The 19,281-nt window shown below is 40.7% G+C and overlaps 1 protein-coding gene across 10 annotated transcripts in view; it reads right to left on the reverse strand.

The window, feature by feature from the left end:
* The window catches only part of ARHGAP26 (Rho GTPase activating protein 26), a 207,111-nt gene that overhangs the window by 35,198 nt on the left and 152,632 nt on the right, over window positions 1-19,281 (reverse strand). For all 10 annotated transcript variants that reach the window (XM_081900796.1, XM_081900801.1, XM_081900802.1 and 7 more), the window contains 3 exons: window positions 15,555-15,714; window positions 13,695-13,833; window positions 8,958-9,111 (listed from right to left, as the gene is read on the reverse strand). In XM_081900796.1, the coding sequence (XP_081756922.1) occupies window positions 8,958-9,111; window positions 13,695-13,833; window positions 15,555-15,714 (453 nt within the window). The remainder of the gene's footprint in view (window positions 1-8,957; window positions 9,112-13,694; window positions 13,834-15,554; window positions 15,715-19,281) is intronic.

Consider the following 19,281-nt stretch of genomic DNA (forward strand, 5'->3'; position numbering starts at 1 on the left):
TTGTAATTTGCTATGAATTAAGATGATTAAGGACCATGCATACAGCTATAACTCAGACTTAGGATCCTGCTGGCTGTGAGATGTGTATGATTCAACTACATTTCCGTTTCTGAATTCAGAGTTATAATTCTAGATTTCCAATCATTTGTGATATTGGTAACAAGACATCAGCCATTTGCTAAGCCATGCTGGGTGCAAACACTATGACTATATCATTCAGTACACATCAAAACAACAACAAATCCATCCCGAGGTGGGGCGGGGGACACAACATTAAGATGTAGTGAATGAATTTCCTATACAAACAATCTATCTGTAGTGAATCAAGTTCCTATACAAACAGTAGCTGTCATTGACATTCACTGGAAGGTCAAGAAAGAGGACAACTAGGAAGGGGCAGATCTACTATGAAACTAATGAAGCTTAAGCTTCAGGGCCCCTAATCCCAGAGGGGACCAGAAGCAACTTTAGTCCACATTGTGGTTTTTTGTGGGGGGTTTTAAATGGGTCACATGACACAAATTGATTATTTTTTTTCTGTCTGTATTTCAACAATTCCAAAGTTTGAGAGCCAATAGCACAGCTGTTGTAAAGGTTGCTGTAAACAACCCCACTGAAGAAGAAAACAGTGATTACCCAGACCACATTGCTGGTTGCCAAGGGGCCCCCATAACAGTTCAATCTTTAGGGCTACAAAAATGTTTGGAGGGAAGGACCAGCTTACCTGTTACCACTCATTCTACCAAGCATATTTCTGCAACCAACCACTTGCAGTATTCATACGTTCTTCTAGCACAAAATAGTTACTGAAATCAATTATTTTATTTACTCTTGGTTTATTTTAGTGGTTTTTCCTCAAGGAATAGATGGATTGTAACCTAAGCAAATACAAGCCTTTAACTTCTGATTATCAATTTATTTGTGTGGTTTTTTTTAATGAATTTACCTGTGCAAATTCAGTAAACAGAAAAGTTTGCATTTTGAAGTGGCGTTTATTACTATTTAGATCTGGTACAAAAACAGCACTTTTTAACTGAGAACAACTTGGGTGAGGGTCCTGCCAAATAAGAGGTAAAAATGAAAATACACGGCACTGGTAATTTACAAAAACTGTTAACTCAACCTTCTGCATGGCATGAACTTAATTTACACTGATATATTTCAGATTGGTGTTTGCAATCTATAGATATTCCCAAAACAACAAAATTGGCAGTTGCATTAGATGTGTTAAAGCAGAGCGTTATGATATTACAGGAAGAAGCTGTGTTATGATCTATAGCAATCGACCCTTGAAACTGCTGTTAAGTTATATGGAGGAAAACACATCTCTAATCAGTAGCAATGTTTCACTACAAAGTAAGCTTAAGAGTATTCTGCATGCTAGGGCAATATATCCAAAGCGAGTCAGGTCTTCCAAAAAGCTCTGTGAAAATGCAGTTCACAGCACAGGGAACAGTGCATCAGTTCCACAGTATCTCAGCATCTCAGATTAATCTGGCAGGTAGACAAAGTGAGGGGCTGATGAGCTCTGTGTTTGCCATTACACTACAAGCCTACACACAACCTCAAGGAATATCTGTTGTCTACAGTAACTGACGCTGCTGAAAATAGAAAGCTATTGATTGCTTAACGAACTGTAGATGTGCTTGGGCAATTACCAAGAACCTTTGAGCCTGCATGTTAGAGCAGCATACTTACATATTACTTTGGGCCAGGGTTAAGGGTTTCATTCAAGAGAGTAACCTAAAATTGTACCGCTCCCCCCCCCATGCTTTTTAACATCTACATGAAGCCGCTGGGGTGTCCATCAATATGCAGATGATACTCAGCTCTACCTCTCTTTCAAATCAGAACCAATGAAGGCGGTGAAGGTCCTGTGTGAGTGCCTGGAGGCGGTTGGGGGATGGATGGCGGCTAATGGATTGAGGTTGAATCCTGACAAGACAGAAGTACTGTTCTTGGAAGAAAGGGGGCGGGCTGGTGTGGAGGACTCCCTGATCCTGAATGGGGTAACTGTGCCCCTGAAGGACCAGGTGCGCAGCCTGGGAGTCATTCTGGACTCACAGCTGTCTATGGAGGCGCAGGTCAATTCTGTATCCAGGGCAGCTGTCTACCATCTCCACCTGGTACGCAGGCTGAGACCCTACCCACCTGCAGGCTGTCTTGCCAGAGTGGTGCATGCTCTAGTTATCTCCCGCTTGGACTACTGCAATGCACTCTACGTGGGGCTACCTTTGAAGGTGACCCGGAAACTACAACTAATCCAGAATGCTGCAGCTAGACTGGTGACTGGGGGCGGCCGCCGAGACCACATAACACCAGTCTTGAAAGACCTACATTGGCTCCCAGTACGTTTCCGAGCACAATTCATAGTGTTGGTGTTGACCTTTAAAGCCCTAAATGGCCTCGGCCCAGTATACCTGAAGGAACGTCTCCACCCCCATTGTTCTGCCCAGACGCTGAGGTCCAGCGCTGAGGGCCTTCTGGTGGTTTCCTCATTGCGAGAAGCAAATGGTTCCACCTGAATAAGTGCTCTGTGAAATGTAAAAGCTTATACACTCTCAAATACGAAATTAGCAACATGCAATCTCTCACTTCTAATGTATGACATTGTGCTCAAGGGCTGTTTTCTTAAAAAAGAGACAATGTGTTGACACAAATACTTGATGTGGGGAATGCTCAACCACTAAGCTGAATTTGTGAACGGGCCCAACAGGAAACTAGGAGCAGCTTAATATTTCTTTGTAGACTAAATATACCTTAAGGAACTGTCTGGAATCCCAAGACCGCACTCCCATAGTTGAGAGAAATTCAACAAGGACTTGTTCTAATTATATAAAGGAGGCTAAAGCAACTACTGGGCACATAACCAGGAGACCAGAATCACAGGGAAGCTGCCTTTCAAAAGGAAAACTGTAAAGCTTTTATTTCAAACCCTCAACATCCTACTTAGGAAACAGAAACATCTCATGCACATTGTCTCATTCCCAGCACAGATACTTCGGCCAGCCAAAGGTATCCTTACTCCCACCCAAGAACTAGCAAAAAAGAAATTGATATTGGAAATACCCCCTTGGAAACTGCAAAAACCAAGTCTTTTATCTAAAGTAGATCTTAGTAACTGTTCGGTGTACACACTACTGAATGCATACATAGTTTTTTAATGCTCTGCTGATACACACACCATCTCTTGACCTACTTTCATTATGACTGGATGCTGATAATGGCCAGACATGATGCTAACAAATTACAGTATACATTCACACACGAGCACTAATAAAATGCTTCTACTTACCAAAAGATGCACCTATCCTTTTCTATATAATATTTTCAAATTGTCAGAAGATTTTATGAGCCTCCTTCTCTAGTACACCCAAGAAGTGCATCTTAGAGTTCCAGTACTTCATACAACTAACTTTTCCATCATGAAAGAAATTTCTAGCCCCTAATAAAACGCTGCAACTTCCCTTCAAATAAGAATTGCTTCACTGGGTGTAGGGAACTTTGCCCCAGATGTTGTTGAACTATCATTCCTGTCACCACCACCCTAGCCTGGGTTTTAAGAAGATAAGCTTGCTGCAGTCAAAACATCTTTAAAAATTCATTTTTTAAAGTGATTTTCAAAAAGTTAGCCACTATTTGAATAAAATTATGATCTTATACTGAACTATATTCATTTAAAATTAGTCATGAAGTGCAGGCTGGTGTTAAACTATGTCCAGAAATGTTAATGTCTCCATCTTGAAAGGAACTTCAAGTGTTTTGTGGTGGCAACAAAAACAACTAAGTAAGCAACATTTCAAAACAAACATAAACACACACACACTTCTTCCCAAGGCTGATTATAGGTCAACATTAGTTTGACTATAACTCCTCCTGAGCAATACTGACAAGTATCTGACAGCAGGCAAATCCTGTTGAATTGAAGAGCAGCTTCTGCCCAGACCTTTTCTGTATAAAACCAAACCCCAAGCCTAATAAATAAAATGCATTCACATAATAATCCAATTGGTTGCTAGACAGGAAATATCTTTGCCCTTTAGCAAAATTACTTCTGAGAACTTCCTGACTTGCAATTGTCTTTGTAGACAGGCAAAGCAAAAAAATTTGAAAACTTCCCTGTAAGAAAAAAGCCAGTGATTACAAAAACAAGAAGTAGGAACAAATATAATATAAAATGCAGCAGATAAGTGAAGTTCTGAAGCAGACTTATCAGAAAGTTTATATTTCATATTTTATTTAAGTTGCCTGATCTTATAATGCGGCAAAGAATGTTTGCAAACTTTATAGTCAAAAGCAGCATGAATAACTTCTTGCAATATATGTGTGCAGAGAATATGTTATTTATGTAGAACAGAAAGTGCAAAATACCACTTTTCATTCTATATACAGCACATTTGTGCCAAGGTAGATTTTAAATTCATTTTACAGACACAAGAAAAGCATAAAATGCCTTTAGTAGTGAGTGCATTTGCAGACCCCCTGGTATTACTGTGTTATAGCCATGGATCCACAGATGCAGCTGCCAGCACACATCACTACTCTCCATTTCTGGCAATGGCATCTGCCCTGGTTTCCCAGCTTAAAGTTCTTTGCAAACTTCATTGAACTAGGAGGGAGTGGAGACTTTTATGGTGCCAAATTTAAGAAACCAACTTTGCTCCCGTCATATCCCCTGGAATGCACAGGAAGACTCAAACGGCTTCTGCCTTCTTCTAAACCAAGGGTGAAGTGAGAGACTGTCTCTGCCTTTCCCTTAAATTATCTGCACACACTAGTGATATGGGATAAGGGGGGAGAGAGAATCTATTGTATATTGAGCCAAATCAATGTTTGTATTCCCTTGTTTATAACCTGTACATTGTTAGAAACAACATTTAAGGAACAGGAAACTGGATATTTAATCTTAATGGTTAAAAATATATATATTTTAAATACAAAGGTTCTAAACCCTTATTTTACAGTGGTACCTCGGGTTACAGATGCTTCAGGTTACAGACACTTCGGGTTAAAGAATCTGCTAACCCAGAAATAGTACCTCGAGTTAAGAACTTTGCTTCAGGATGAGAACAGAAATCGCACAGTGGCGGCACGGCAGCAGCGGCAGCAGGAGGCCCCTTTAGCTAAAGTGATACCTCAGGTTAAGAACAGACCTCCAAAACAAATTAAGTTCTTAACCTGAGGTACCACTGTATTTAGAATTCACTCAAATTATTTCCTAGAAGAACATTTTCCTCCCTTTGGATGAAATGCACAAACAGGGTGTTTAATGCAGTGTCTACAACACTGCATTTGAGTGTCAGAAATCCATCTTCACATCCTCCACTCAGGCACAAAGCTGGGTGGCTCAGGGTCAATTATCAGCTGTCAGCTTAATCTCCTTCTCAGATTTGTTGTACAGCTTAAAACACTGGTGTAAGATTCTTTGGAGAAAGGGTGGGTGGGCTATACATGCAACACACACAGGTGTACCCTGACAAGGGGCAGTTGACTAGCCACAATCCTGAGAAAAACAGCTGGGGTGAAAAAGAGTGGATGAAATGAAACATTAACAGCATTAACGGCTTAGGCAGACATACCTTAATAGTCTAGCTGTCAATACTATTAGTCTACCATAATAGCCCTCAGCAGTCAACCCTTCCCTCCTTCCATGGAGAGAAAATTAATTTCAATCATCCTGAATCTTTCCGATTACAGTGGTACCTCTGGATGTGAATGGGATCTGTTCCGGAGCCCCGTTCGCATCCTGCAGAGAACGCAACCCGCATCTGCGAGTCGCAATTCGTCGCTTCTGCGCGTGCGCGTGACATCATTTTGAGTGTCTGTAACGCATTCCGTCACTTCCGGGTCGCAGCGGAGCGCAACCCGAAAACGCTCAGCCTGAAGCAACTTTAACCCGAGGTATGACTGTAGTGGGAGATGCGGGTGGCGCTGTGGGTTAAACCACAGAGCCTAGGACTTGCTGATCAGAAGGTTGGTGGTTCGAATCCCCGCGATGGGGTGAGCTCCCACTGCTCGGTCCCTGCTCCTGCCAACCTAGCAGTTTGAAAGCACGTCAAAGTGCAAGTAGATAAATAGGTACTACTCCGGCGGGAAGGTAAACAGCATTTCTGTGCACTGCTCTGGTTCGCCAGAATCAGCTTAGTCATGCTGGCCACATGACCTGGAAGCTGTACGCCGGCTCCCTCGCCAATAAAGCGAGATGAGCTCCGCAACCCCAGAGTCGGTCACGACTGGATCTAATGGTCAGGGGTCCCTTTACCTTTACCTTTTTATGACTGTAGTGGCAAATCTGTAAATGATTTCTGCTTGCACTACTTAGGCCTGACCTGGTGATAACAAAATAAATTATGCAATGAATGAACTGCAACCCAGGACAGAAAAAGATGTGGCAAGGGAACACTTATCTACTTTAAATGAATTCAAATCTCCAGGGCCTGATTTTTTATTTATTAAATTTATATACCAACCTATACCCAGAGGTCTCAGGGTGGTTCACAGAAATGACCACATAAAGTTGGTAAAAAATACTTCTAATCCCCGGGCATCCAGAAGCAGTGCTGGAACAAGGAATGCTCCTAAGCTCCTAAACTACAAAGCTGACCTGACCCCATTTCAGAGACACAAATCACCCACACATTTGATAAACACATGCTACATTCACCCACAAAACAAAGCAATTGACTCTTAAGAACACCTTGTTCTAATCTATTCAAAAACACCCTGCTCTCTTTATCACATCTCAATGGTAAGCTGCTGTAAAAATGGGATCAACTGGCATTGTACAATGAAGAACAAAATTCAGAAGGTGGTGGCTATAATTCTGCTGTTAGATTTCAGAAGCTGATAATGAATCTATTCTAATTTAAAGGACAAATAGAAATTGACAGCCCAACACCCTTCAATGGCATGCTCTAAAAATAGCAGTGATCATGAAAATAAATCAGAGAGCAGATTGAAAATGACAAGTAGTGGCTGAAAGCAATATTGTTTTATGGGTGATTTTTGTACTTTAACATTTAACTGATTCCCAGAGTATGTTATTATTGGGCAGCATATAAGCCTGATTGACAGTGAAATGAATGAAGCAAGTATCCAACAAAGGAGCTATGCTTGTTTGATTTGTAATTGAGAGTGCTTGCTTCTTTCTCAAGTCACAATTCAAAAAGTAGTGACAGCAGACTTTTAGCTGGTGCACACAAAATGCCAAAATGACAGAAGTTAGTTTTTTTTAAAAGTTGGAATAAAGATTGTTTTCCTTCATCCCGTTAAAAAAATAACCCAACATCCCCACTCTAGAAACTCTACTTGGGTGCTTCAAAAATGAGCAGAAACTATGTTTATGACAGCCATCAATTTCAATGTTTGGTCAGAACTCATTTATTCTGATGATTTTTACTATAAAGTAGGAATTGTGGTAGGAAAACATCTGCTTTCCTACAAAGAAACCAGAATTCAAAGCTGAATGTAGGGCAAAAGATGTGCTCAGATCTTTTATCTGGTGTAGATTCCATCTCTCAAAGTGTTGACTGGGTTAAGATCCTTATTCTCTTCTTAACTTAAAGGCTACCTGGTAATAAAACTAGCCTTCCCACCCACCATTTCTACAGGAAATGGGAAAAAACCACTTTATTGATTAAGGACTTATTCCTGGCACATTTCAAAAGGAACATGATGCCAAGTTCAATGGCTGAACACCTTTTGAGCCAACATTCTATCATTCTTTTGATACAACATCATTCCAACTCCTCTTTATGCTTGTGTGTTTTTAATTTCACATATCACAAAAACCATCAGTTTAGGAATTGGAAAGAAGGGAATAAATTACTAAACAGGCATACACAGAGAGTTTAGAAACTCAAACACCAGTAAGCCAATAAACACAACCTTCTGTGCCATCCGGGTTTCTGGGACGCCTTGACATAAGGAACATATTTGAATGATGGCAACATCACCTTGGTCAACTTGATGCCTGTAAGAGTTCTGGAACAACAGCCACTGTCTTAACAGGAAAGCTTGCCACAGAGTTCAGAATTTGACACTGAAGAGAGTGCATAGCTGCCACCAAAAGCAACAACCTTTTCTCTCTTTCATCTCTTTTCTCTGGTAATGTCTACTAATAAACTTTTGAATTTCTCCACCCTGTCTCAATGAAGCAATGCAAGGATAAGAAAAACTCACAACACACTGATGTCATGTCAATGTCTTTTACAATGTAGACCTTATCAGGGGACAAAGGAGGAGGCCTCTGGTGACAGCTGCAGGTGTTCTAAAACATTCAGTTACTGCCAGAGTCTGGAGTGGATTCTGTCTGTGCAGAAAGGAAGCTCAAGTGTGGAGAGGAACTTTTGCTGAACTATGTTGCCAGACACAACAGAGCCTAGGGAAATGACTGATTTTTTTAACCAAAACAGAAGTCTGCTGCTACTCATGTGAGAAATCAGCTGTGAAAGATTAGGAACAATTCCTAGTAGAACTGGACCATTCCTCTGAGATTTAGGATTAGGCATTTCATTGAAATGTTGACAATGCACAAACAGCAAAGAGACGGGCACACAGTTAGCTGGTGAAGAACTGTGCCAAAAGCACTTTTCCAGTTTTAGCTAAATAGGAAATCCTCTCTGATTCTGGGAGCAAATGAAACTAGGAAATACCCCAGTGTAGCCAACACAAAACACAAGACATGTGCACAAATGAGCAAGCTGGAGTGTAAAGACATAAAAAAAACCCTAGATCCAAAGCCACCCCACTTATTCAGAATAATAGAAGGTAAATTAACAAACCCCAAACATATTGAACATATGTACATTTCTCTTCAGAGTTTGAAAATATAAAGCACATAGCTTGTGGTTACAGTAGTATTAAACATTATTGAATCAACAGACTTTATTCCTAATAAGCAGAACAGTGGGTCAGCAGAGAGGAAATACTGACATATAAATCAGGATTGTACTCACAGTGAGTTTGGCCTGTTGGGTTTAATAACTTCTAAGTCAGGGTCACTGGAGTTCATGTTAGACTGAGGAGTGCTGTTGGAATGGAGGAAACTGTTGATGTTTGATGATGTGACTGATTCCAGGCTGGAGTTGATGATACTGTTTCTGTTCTCCTCTGGAAGAAAAAGAACAAAATAATGAACGATAGAGATACATGTACTAAAACTCATTAAGCTATTAAAAGAGAGAGGGAGCGAAGGAGGGAGGGAGAGAGAATGCATTTGTCATATTTTTTGTATGGAGAGAGGATTTTTTGTACCAGTTAGCATCAGATGATGATTCATATCCTATGCCCAAAAATTCTAATTCTGCAGTAAAGAGGTTCCATTACTGTTCATACCTCTATGGCTATTCAGCTAAAGCTCAGATTTATGCTCAAAATATTTTCTTCTTTTGTCTGCTTCAGGGGCTAATTTTTTGTCCCTTCTGACATGACAATGCCTCTTGAAGTGGGGACAGGTGCATATCTGCATGTGAAATTATTAAGTATAATACAGAACTGACAGTAGTGAGCTCAGCATAATTCCATATGACTACTTCCCAGGGCTTTTGTTCAGCCGGAACTCAGTTCTGGCACGTCTCAGGTGGGGGCCATTGCCATTAGAAGAGAACAAGGCAGACATTTGTGGTGAGTTCCGGCAAAAATTTTTCTAGTAAAATATCACTGCTGTTTCCTAGTACATTTTGAAAACCCAATAATATATTCTCATGCAGTGAAGAGGTTACAGTGGTGCTTCGCAAGACGAAAAGAATCCGTTCCGCGAGTCTCTTCATCTTGCGGTTTTTTCCTCTTGCGAAGCAAGCCCATTAGTGGCTTAGCGGATTAGCGCTATTAGTGGCTTAGCGGGCTTAGCGGATCAGCTGATAAATGGCTTAGCGGATCAGCTGTTAAGCGGCTTAGCGGCTTGGGAAAAAGGGGGGGAACCCCCGCAGGAACTCGCAAGACATTTTCGTCTTGCGAAGCAAGCCCATAGGAAATTCGTTTTGCGAAGCACCTCCAAAACGGAAAACCCTTTCGTCTAGCGGGTTTTCTGTCTTGCGAGGCATTCGTCTTGCGGGGCACCACTGTAAATATTTGTCTTCATAACCATAATGGAGAACAGGCATCAGACCTCTTTTTCTTAATAACTTTGGAGTTCTATTAATCAATCTGATCTGTTTTTAATTTCAAATTCTCAATAAGGGGTTTGTAGTTGAATAACCATGATTAAGATTTTCTATCACACAGTTGTTTCTTTTTATGTTATTTTTTAAGATGGGAACTATCTGAATTTCTTATGTAGATGTTACCACAAATCTTAACTACATGTTCTAAAAACTGTCTTTTACCACTACAATCGCAAGTAATATCAGATCTGAAAGAACTACTATATGCTTTCCTCAACTGCTTCAGTGCCATTTTGATGCATTAAGTATCATACAAATAGAAAACAGCTATTCCTCAGGATTCCTTGCAACTCCAATGTTTCTTAAGATTTCTTAGGTAATTCCTTCCTAAGATCATCCACATACCACAGAGAATCTCCAACAGAAAATGTTCTTGGCTTTCTGCTGCAAATCACAATTCTACGTTTAGGGCCAATATCATATTTTTTCTGGAGTTAATGCAGCCGTGTCTCTGTTTTCTATAGCCTGTCACTTAAATGAAATTCACATTACAAGAAACAGTTGACTCCCAAGTAATGGGTATCTCTGCCATGAAAGCAGGGGCTCTCTCTACAAAAATGTAACTATATGACTATGACATCCACGCTATCCTTTGAGAAGATTCTTTCCAAGACGAGCGAGTACTTGATTCTACTGCACATTTTTTGTAGGACAGGCATTATCAAAGGGAACAGAGATCAGAGGGATCTCCTAAGGCAGAAAATGAGGAGTTGCTGAGAGCTACTTACTCCGTCCACATATCAGCAGTTACATACCTGTTTCCAAGAAGAACCCAAGAATGCTAACCAGGAGTCTATGGGCAGGCTGGTCAAATTAACACATTCCTCCTACCACTGTATGAGCCTCTTCTTGCCTTAACTTACCACCCTGGGTTTGTTCTTAAACTCTCCCATTACATTAGGGGCAAAATGGTTAATTTCATGCTATCATATTAAGTGTTACTTCTGAAATTCATTGAAGATGCAAATACTGGCTGCTTTTCTGCCCTCTCAAGAGTGGTCTGATTTAAAGAGCTATGATGCCCAGACTTCTGGGACATCATAAAAGAGAGAGAAAGGGTGGGGGTGGGGATAATGACCACTTCTGTAGGTTCTGTAGAAGGGTGGAAAAACATCAGAAAAATATGCTGCTTAGATGCCTGAAAGTTTATGTCTAGAAGTTAAAAACTTTTACTATTTCCAAAAAGGTGGTGGGTTTGGTACCAAAATAATATTTATTTTTGCCTTGATCCCAGCACAAAGATAATCTGTAGGAGTACTGTTAGTTGTCCCAAAGGTTTCAGAAACCTGGCTGGTTTCAATTAGAAACTGGACATTTTATGTCACTGGCCCCACTCCTTCAGTAGAGATTAAACAGGCATCCTCACAGCCAATTTTCAAGTCTCTTGAAAACCATTTTAAGCTGACAAACCCATTCATATATTTAAACCTTTTCAATGTGAGACAACTGCCATGCTTATTTTATATTGTACAGTATTCTAGATTTTATTTCATTTGCATATTTTGTTGCTTACTGCCTTGCTATCTTATATGAGAGAGTGGTCTATTTTTTTTTTAATAAATAGATATATAAATAAAGAACAACTTCAGAGCATGCTTTCCATTCCCTTTCTTTGGTTGGGGTGGATGTATCTAGGAAGATTCTCTCCCACTGTACTTTTTCCAGCAAGCAGAGGAGTATTAACAGAGAGAAATGGAAGATAATGCTGTTATGTATCTTTGCTAGCTGCCTGCAACAGTAAAACTCAGATGGGGTGCAGCAGTCCTCATAGTGTTAAAAACAAATCCCAACATTGTCATAGGAGGACCTTGCAACGATGTTTACATGGAATTCCCCCCCCCCCCCAAGTTAAAATTTTCTACATTGCTCCTCTGAAGTCTTGATGCTTGGGGGGGGGGGGGCTTTAAACACACATGCACGCACACACGCACAAAAAAAAGTCACTAATTATCTCAGACACATAGATCTGATTCTTGAGATTGGCCTCAATCAGCAACAGGAAAACATCTCATATACAGCTTGTATGCCTCCTCTAGGCCAAAGTGGACAGTCAAAGGATATTTTCATTTAATATGCACAGTTTTTAAAATGCAAATAGCAGCTACTAAGAGGGCTGTTCATTATCAGCATGACTGCAGCAAGCAGGGAGGTGTATTTAACCTTTTCCTTTTCTGCTACAGTCTTGACAAAAACACACACAAACAAACCCACTCCTCCAAATCTCCTATTGGCATTGGGAAGAAGACCTTACCTGCCATTGGCACCATTTGGTAGCTGATATTTTTAAAAGGGCACATTAAGTGCAGACACATTTAATGCCATGTCTAGTTTTGCCCATTGAGTTCTTGTGCAGTCAAGTTGTGCTAAAGAAGCAACTTCATGCGCATAAAGGCGCCCTCAGAGATTTCAGACCAAGACTGTACACCAGGGATGGGGAATTTACATCCCTCCAGAAGTTGTTGGACTCCAACAACCATGAAGCCCACTCAGCATTGGCCAATGGTAGAAGCTGCAGTCCAACATCACCACCACACAGAAGGAAACATGTTCCTTAATCCTGGTGTACATCATTACCTCTGAAGAAGCTACAGCATATGCCTGTGCCAGAGAGGCACAGCCAATTATGATGTCCTGCAGTATGTACACAGAGTAATAGGCACACAGAAATGCTTCACGTGTGATGGTGCATGCAACACAACACTTTTCATTATTAAGTCTCTCACTTATTTCCCAGCTTGTAAAATTCAGATTGCAGAAGACAAACAGAAAAGAGGAAGAGGCCTCTTCAATGAACACTACTGTCCATTATTTATTCAGTGAAAGATAGTTTAGATTAGAAGGACCACATAAGAGTTGCAATGAATGCCTGGAGATCAGCAAAGATTGGGTTGCACATGAAAACACAATGAACTGAGATTGCTTTGATAAAACAAAATCTGTACAAAACAACACAGAAAGTTTTAATTCTTCAAAGTTGAACAGAAAAGCCTGAGAATAGGGGAAATGTCTCTAAACACAAAGGAACAAGAGGGAGTCTCCCAATGGCAAAACCTTTTAATGGTGATTAAGTTTGACGTCTATTGTTTGCCTGGCTCTCCATGCATGCTTTTCTTTTTAACTCACAAAAACTGCCATCCAGGGAATGTAAATTATTTTGGCATCAAGTCTGTGCAGCTCTAATGGAAATTAGACAAAAGAGCTACTTACCTATGAGCAAAGCTGTTAACAAGGGTATCCTATCTACTGCTATTGACGAAAGGGGTGTTCATCTATGGGTAGGATTACATGACCATGGTCACAGACTGGGGGGGGGGGCTGAATCTAGGGAGAATGGAGTGTAGTTACTGCTTTTATTTTGTGCTGAACAATATAGGGCTAGGAAAACAACAAAGACATTAGAAACTTGAAGCCTTACACTTACAGGTGTGTCTCCTTCTTACTGCTGTTGAGAACCAAGTCTCTTGACCACCCTGAGACAAAGCAATATAATATGACAGCACAACCAATTGCACAGAGGATTAAGATACTTACGCTTTTCACTGGGCTGCACAGTATGGAAGAGAGTTAAGGGCCTCTCACTGCATGATGGTGGCTTGGAATCTGTACTCTTCTTTCGAGACAAAAGCAGCTGAGAATTTGATTGTGGTGTATCTGGAATGGTGTTGAATATCTATTGTGGTAGTGGTGTTTTAGGGGCGGGGAAAAAGAGAGTTAGGACTGCTGAAGTGTTCAGTTGCTCCCAAGATTTGCAACAGAAGAGGGCAAGTATAATAGATTTAATGCCAATTCAACATGAAATAAAATGTGTGGCGGAGAGGAGCAGCTCTCAACAATGGCTGTAAAGATTAGTCTAAGAATTTTGATAGGAAAAAGGAAATATGTATTTATTGGTTTAGTCACCGCTAACATTGCAAATGATGCCATCCCTGATTTGGATGAGCATCTACAAATGTTATTAAATCGCTCAGAAATCATTTAAATTTTCTGATTACACAGACAGTTTAATGGCCTGCATACGAGATAACTTGGCAATCCACATCAGACTGTAATTCAACCAGATGTTCCAGGAAGCGCCTAGCTGCAATTTCTTTGCAGAAATCAATAACAGATTCAAACACTGCACACTGATCTTAAGATGCATGGATGCAAGTTCAGACTGAGGGCATGCATTGATTCATCAGAAATTTATTGAAGACAACTTGACAGGTTAATCAATGACCTCACTGAACTGACACTATTCCAAAACACCCATCTTCTTCCTCTGTTAAGGCCACAGGATTATTATCAAAACACTTAAGTCAGAGCTTGGAAATTAACCAAAACTGTAGTTGCTGCACATTACTGAAAAGCAGGAGTCGATCCTTTTGAGGCTAGCACTTACTTGCCTTTTCCAGTAATCTATATCTAGATGCAGTGTTGCAGTGGGCTTAATGGCCTTAGCATGTGCTCTCTTTTAAGCTTTGCCACCTCAATCCTTCCCTTTCCCCATCTCTTAGGGGGCACTCACATTTCACTGCCTTATCTGGAACATAAGACGGTGCCTCATACCAAGTTAAATTGGTGGCCTGTCTAGATCAGTGTTGTCAGCACTGGCTGGCAGCTGCTCTCCAGGGTTTCAGGCAGCCCTGCCATCCCTACCTGGAGATGCTGGGGACATTCTGCAAATTTCTCTGCCTTTAGGCAGGTCCACAACATACGGTACATTAAAAGCACATTCAACACACACTTAATTCAGATTATTTTCCTCAAAGTATATTATAGCAGATTAAGAGTGCTAAGAATTGTAGCTATGTAAGGAGGAAACTACAGTTCCCAGATCCTCTATACTTCAAATGTGCTTTCCTCTTTTCCGCTTTCTCCCTCCCTGCTTAGCTGTAAACTTCTACTCTGGTCCTGGGGGGTAAAGGAGTGTCCTTTGCAATATCAGCAGCTATTACACTTTTTATCTTAGGCTTCTGTCACCCTTTCTCTGGATGTACTGGCTCCTAGGCACACAAATCTAGCTTGAGTTAGACGTGAGTATTAGTGTAATAATGATGATTTCCAAAGGCATCACTTTCCCGCTAAAGCAGAGTGAATGTCCAGCAGCACCTGAGGTTCCACATCTTGGTCTAAAGGCTCTAAAGGAGCATTAGGAGTAGGACATTGCCTCAGTGAAAGGCTGTAAGATTCCCAAACATTTTATTACCTTTCCCTAATTCAGCTAGAACCCCTTCCCCAAAATCAGTAAAACGGTTCCATATGTGGAAAGGCTCATGGAGATGTGAATATTAAAGTTATTGTCTCTTCCTGTAACTCTGTGTATAAGGACAGCTGGGAAATTTGCATTAGATTAGAAAGCATTTGCAAACAATAAAAAAAATGGAAGATGTACAAATTCAAACAAATTACCTTGTCATGGTTTTCAATTAAAATCTCAACCACAATATTTTGGAATTTGATGTCCATAATCGCAGCAACCGTTTCTTCTTGTGGCCGCATTAATGTTGGTCCAAAAACAACCCCCAGGTTTGCGACAGTCATTAGATTCTGTTTGTGGTTCTGAGCAACGCTGTAATGAAGCAAATAACGATTATATTAAATGGGCTATAAATAGTCTAGGCTAGCCCATTTCTCTAGGGTAAAAATCCTACCAAATATTTGTGTGCTATTTGGAAACCTGCAAAGCTCAGCAGTGTGGAACAGCACTGTGCAATCTATACAGGTTTCTCAATAACCCTGCTGGTAAAAGATAAATGAGTTATTCTACCATTTTCTAGATACTGGAAGCGGAAGTGGTGCGTACACTGATCGCAAAAGGTCTAGGGATGAGTAGACATCCTCAATCACTCGATATGTGTCTTTATTGTACATGCCCTACTCTGCATGCTTTCCAATTTAAGTGGGTGAATTGTTAGATTTTATTTCAGAATTCCTACACATAGTTCCATTTTTACCACGTAGCATTTTACACTTTCGTCTCAAATTCAACCCATAGCTAAGCTTGTGAGAATTCAGTTAGATAACATTATCATTCCCCAATTCTCCTAGCCATTCACACACAAACACACACTTAAAAGAGCCAATATACAAAACCAAACCAAATGTTAGATTGCAATCCTTCTTGGGAAAGTAGTAAGCCATTACAAATTTCATAGGCTCAATTTCAGGAAAAATATATATTGAGAACAGAATTATTTGGTATAAGCCAAAGAGGTTTACTTGTTAGATATATTGAGCAAAACAGCAAGCAAGGTGTGGCCAGAGAGTAGAATGTGCCATCGGTGACATTTCCATGCAAAATCCAAATGTGTAAGAACAAAGTGACCCATTCAGAGAAGCAGTTAGTGGTGAAAATACTTTTTCTAGCTGGGCTACACTGATCTACATTCAGAAAGGAACCCAGGATTCCAATTAAGTCCAAATTATACAGAATGAATTTGCTGGTAAATTCTAGATGGTGGTTTTACACTGGAGCAGTAACAGCAGGACAGAGCATCTGCTGGTTTGCAGTGAAGATTGATGTCATACCTATATGGGAAAATGCACTGGAAAATGTTCTAGGATAAGGAGTCAGATCTGTGGGCTGATAACAGTATTATTTACTGTGCCCGGACATGGTTCTTCTAGTACATGATGTTGATTTAATGCATGTCTCTGACTCACCCAGGTCAGGGGTGAGACAGACAATTTCCTTTGATCTCACCAACAAAACATATCACAGTGAGAGAGACTATAACTCAAAATGAAAGCGTTATTCGGCTATGTACCTACTGGTCTCTGCAAACTGAAACCTCCAGTGAATGAAGAAATGACTCAGGTCCATTTTTTTCAAAACTGAAAGCTGTTTTAGTGATTGGGGAGGTAGTATAAAATTGCAGGTCAGAGAGGTAAAGAAGAGGTCAGCTCCAAAAGACACTCCAAGCAAATAAGGTAGGTATAGAAAGAGAGGCAGATAGCAGAGACTTGCAGCGCCAGGTAATCAGAGAAAGAACAACAGGGTTATTTTGTGAGGTGCACATAGGAGATTTGTTACACACAGTCTGCTAACAAGAAGGAATTTATATAAGGAAGGGACAGACTAGCATTGTATTACAGAGAGGAGAAAATGAACAGTGGGGAATGCTGGTAAAAGCTACTTTGACCATAAGAAATCTATTCCAGACACAGATGCAACAATGGCTCAGCGCAGCTCCCAAGAGGAACAAGGAAAGACAATTCTCCACCAGCAAATATGCAGTGAACATATGACTTTAACACACTTTCCACGTGTGAATGTGCAATTTATTAGACAACAGCTTCCAGACACCTATAGCAGATCTGGATAGCATATACTGATGTTTATTATGAAGGTACTGATGAAGCTTCTCAGAGAACCAGACTTTTCTGCACAATAGCTCTAGGTTCGTTCCCCCCCCTTTCTTTCTCTCTCTCTCCCCTCCCTCCCCCCGACACTCCTCTGCAAAACACAGTTCCCTGCATACAGCAATCTAGAATATCAGGAGGGGATACATGTTAGGTTTCTACATGCACAGCAGTTTTTTAATGTTGCAGTGTGGTGAGTTATGCAATGCCCCTATCTGCAACTTGGAAGTGCTACAGTCACATGGGATCAAGTGATATTTTAAAAAATATACCTTGTTCCCAGTCTTTCTTCCCCATGGTCCCACAATATGTCATCTAGACTGGGAACACCCTGTCAAGTTACACATGGACTTTGGCTTCTAAGACCAAGCTCTGATCTCTTAACTCCTTATGTCTGAGTAACGAAGTTCCAAAGACCTATCTTAACAGAGATTGCCAAAAGATTATTATGAACTACACTGTGCCCTGAATTACATTAACAGCTCTTGATCTACCAGAAAAATCACCGTCACATTTTTTATGTACTAAGCACATTGTAAAATGAAGGCTGCCAATGAACCCAGTTTTCATTGCTGCCACTCGCAGGGGCTCCAGACTTTGAGCTTTCATTTTTTAAAAAAGCCAGTCTCCAGCCCTGCTATAAAGTTATGCAGCGATTGCTAATAGAGGTGCTTGGACAGCGGGCAATAAGAATCCCTGGGATCCTAAAGAGCTGCTGTTTCCCCTTTGGTGCACTTTTCCTGCTTCTGTCTTATTTTCTAATAGTCTGTGGGATCTCCATAGCTTGCCTTTCCTTTTCCCCTAGCAACCAGGAGGCATCTTTTCTGTGGTGGTATCACAACTATTGTCTGATGCTGTGTTATGCCATGGCTCCTACAGCAACCATTTTGAGACTGGCTAAAAAGGCTGGCAACCCTAGTGATGTTAAATTCTCGAGAATATTCTCAAGAATATTCTAGACTAATGAGGTGTGTACATTTAAAGCAGCTGTGTAGACGACACAGAATTTACAGTTTGTGGAGAATATTCTCCAAAGAATTTTCTAGCAGAGAATATTCTCCGGAGAATATTCTCACCTCACATCACTAGGCAACCCATTGTAAAATATTCCAGTAGTCTAGCACCTCCAACATTTTATCGAACTCATAAATCAGCAAAAGCTTTTTTTTTCAGACAGAACTCAGTTGCGGCACCTCTCAGGTGGGTGCCATTGCCATTATAAGAGAATAAGGGAGGCATTTGTGGTGAGTTCCAGCACCTCTTTTTCTAGAAAAATAGCACTGAGTAAAAACCAAATTCATGCAATGTCAACAACAATGGCCCAGTTCATAGGTAAAGCTGAAATGTGCAAAGGAGCTGGTATTCAAAAGAAATAAATTGCACCCATTTCACTCCTCCCCCGGTCTCCCTACTGCTATGCTACCATGGTTCGGCTGGCTGTTAATGTTTGAATTTGGGCTTGTAATTATCGTCAACATCATCTTCCTCAAGCAAAACCCATGTGGTAAGCAAATGGCAAACCTTGCCTATAGCTTGTGGTTTGTCTGGGGTGAGACAAAACATGAGCCCAGATTGAAACTATGCTTCAGCTATGGGTAAAAGCAGGACTGTCGGAGCATCAAAGAGGCTATATTTTTTCTGCTGAGTGGTGAGTTTAGCGTTTGTTGTCAACCAGGCCCACATGTCTGTTCCATTTAGTAAAGGGTGGAATTTTGTGTCGTTTTACCTTCATATACTGATATTAGATGTAATTCTCCTCCTGGCCAAAGCTTGA

The sequence above is a fragment of the Podarcis melisellensis genome, assembly GCF_964234715.1.
Source record: "Podarcis melisellensis genome assembly, chromosome: 2".
Lineage (NCBI taxonomy): Eukaryota > Metazoa > Chordata > Lepidosauria > Squamata > Lacertidae > Podarcis > Podarcis melisellensis.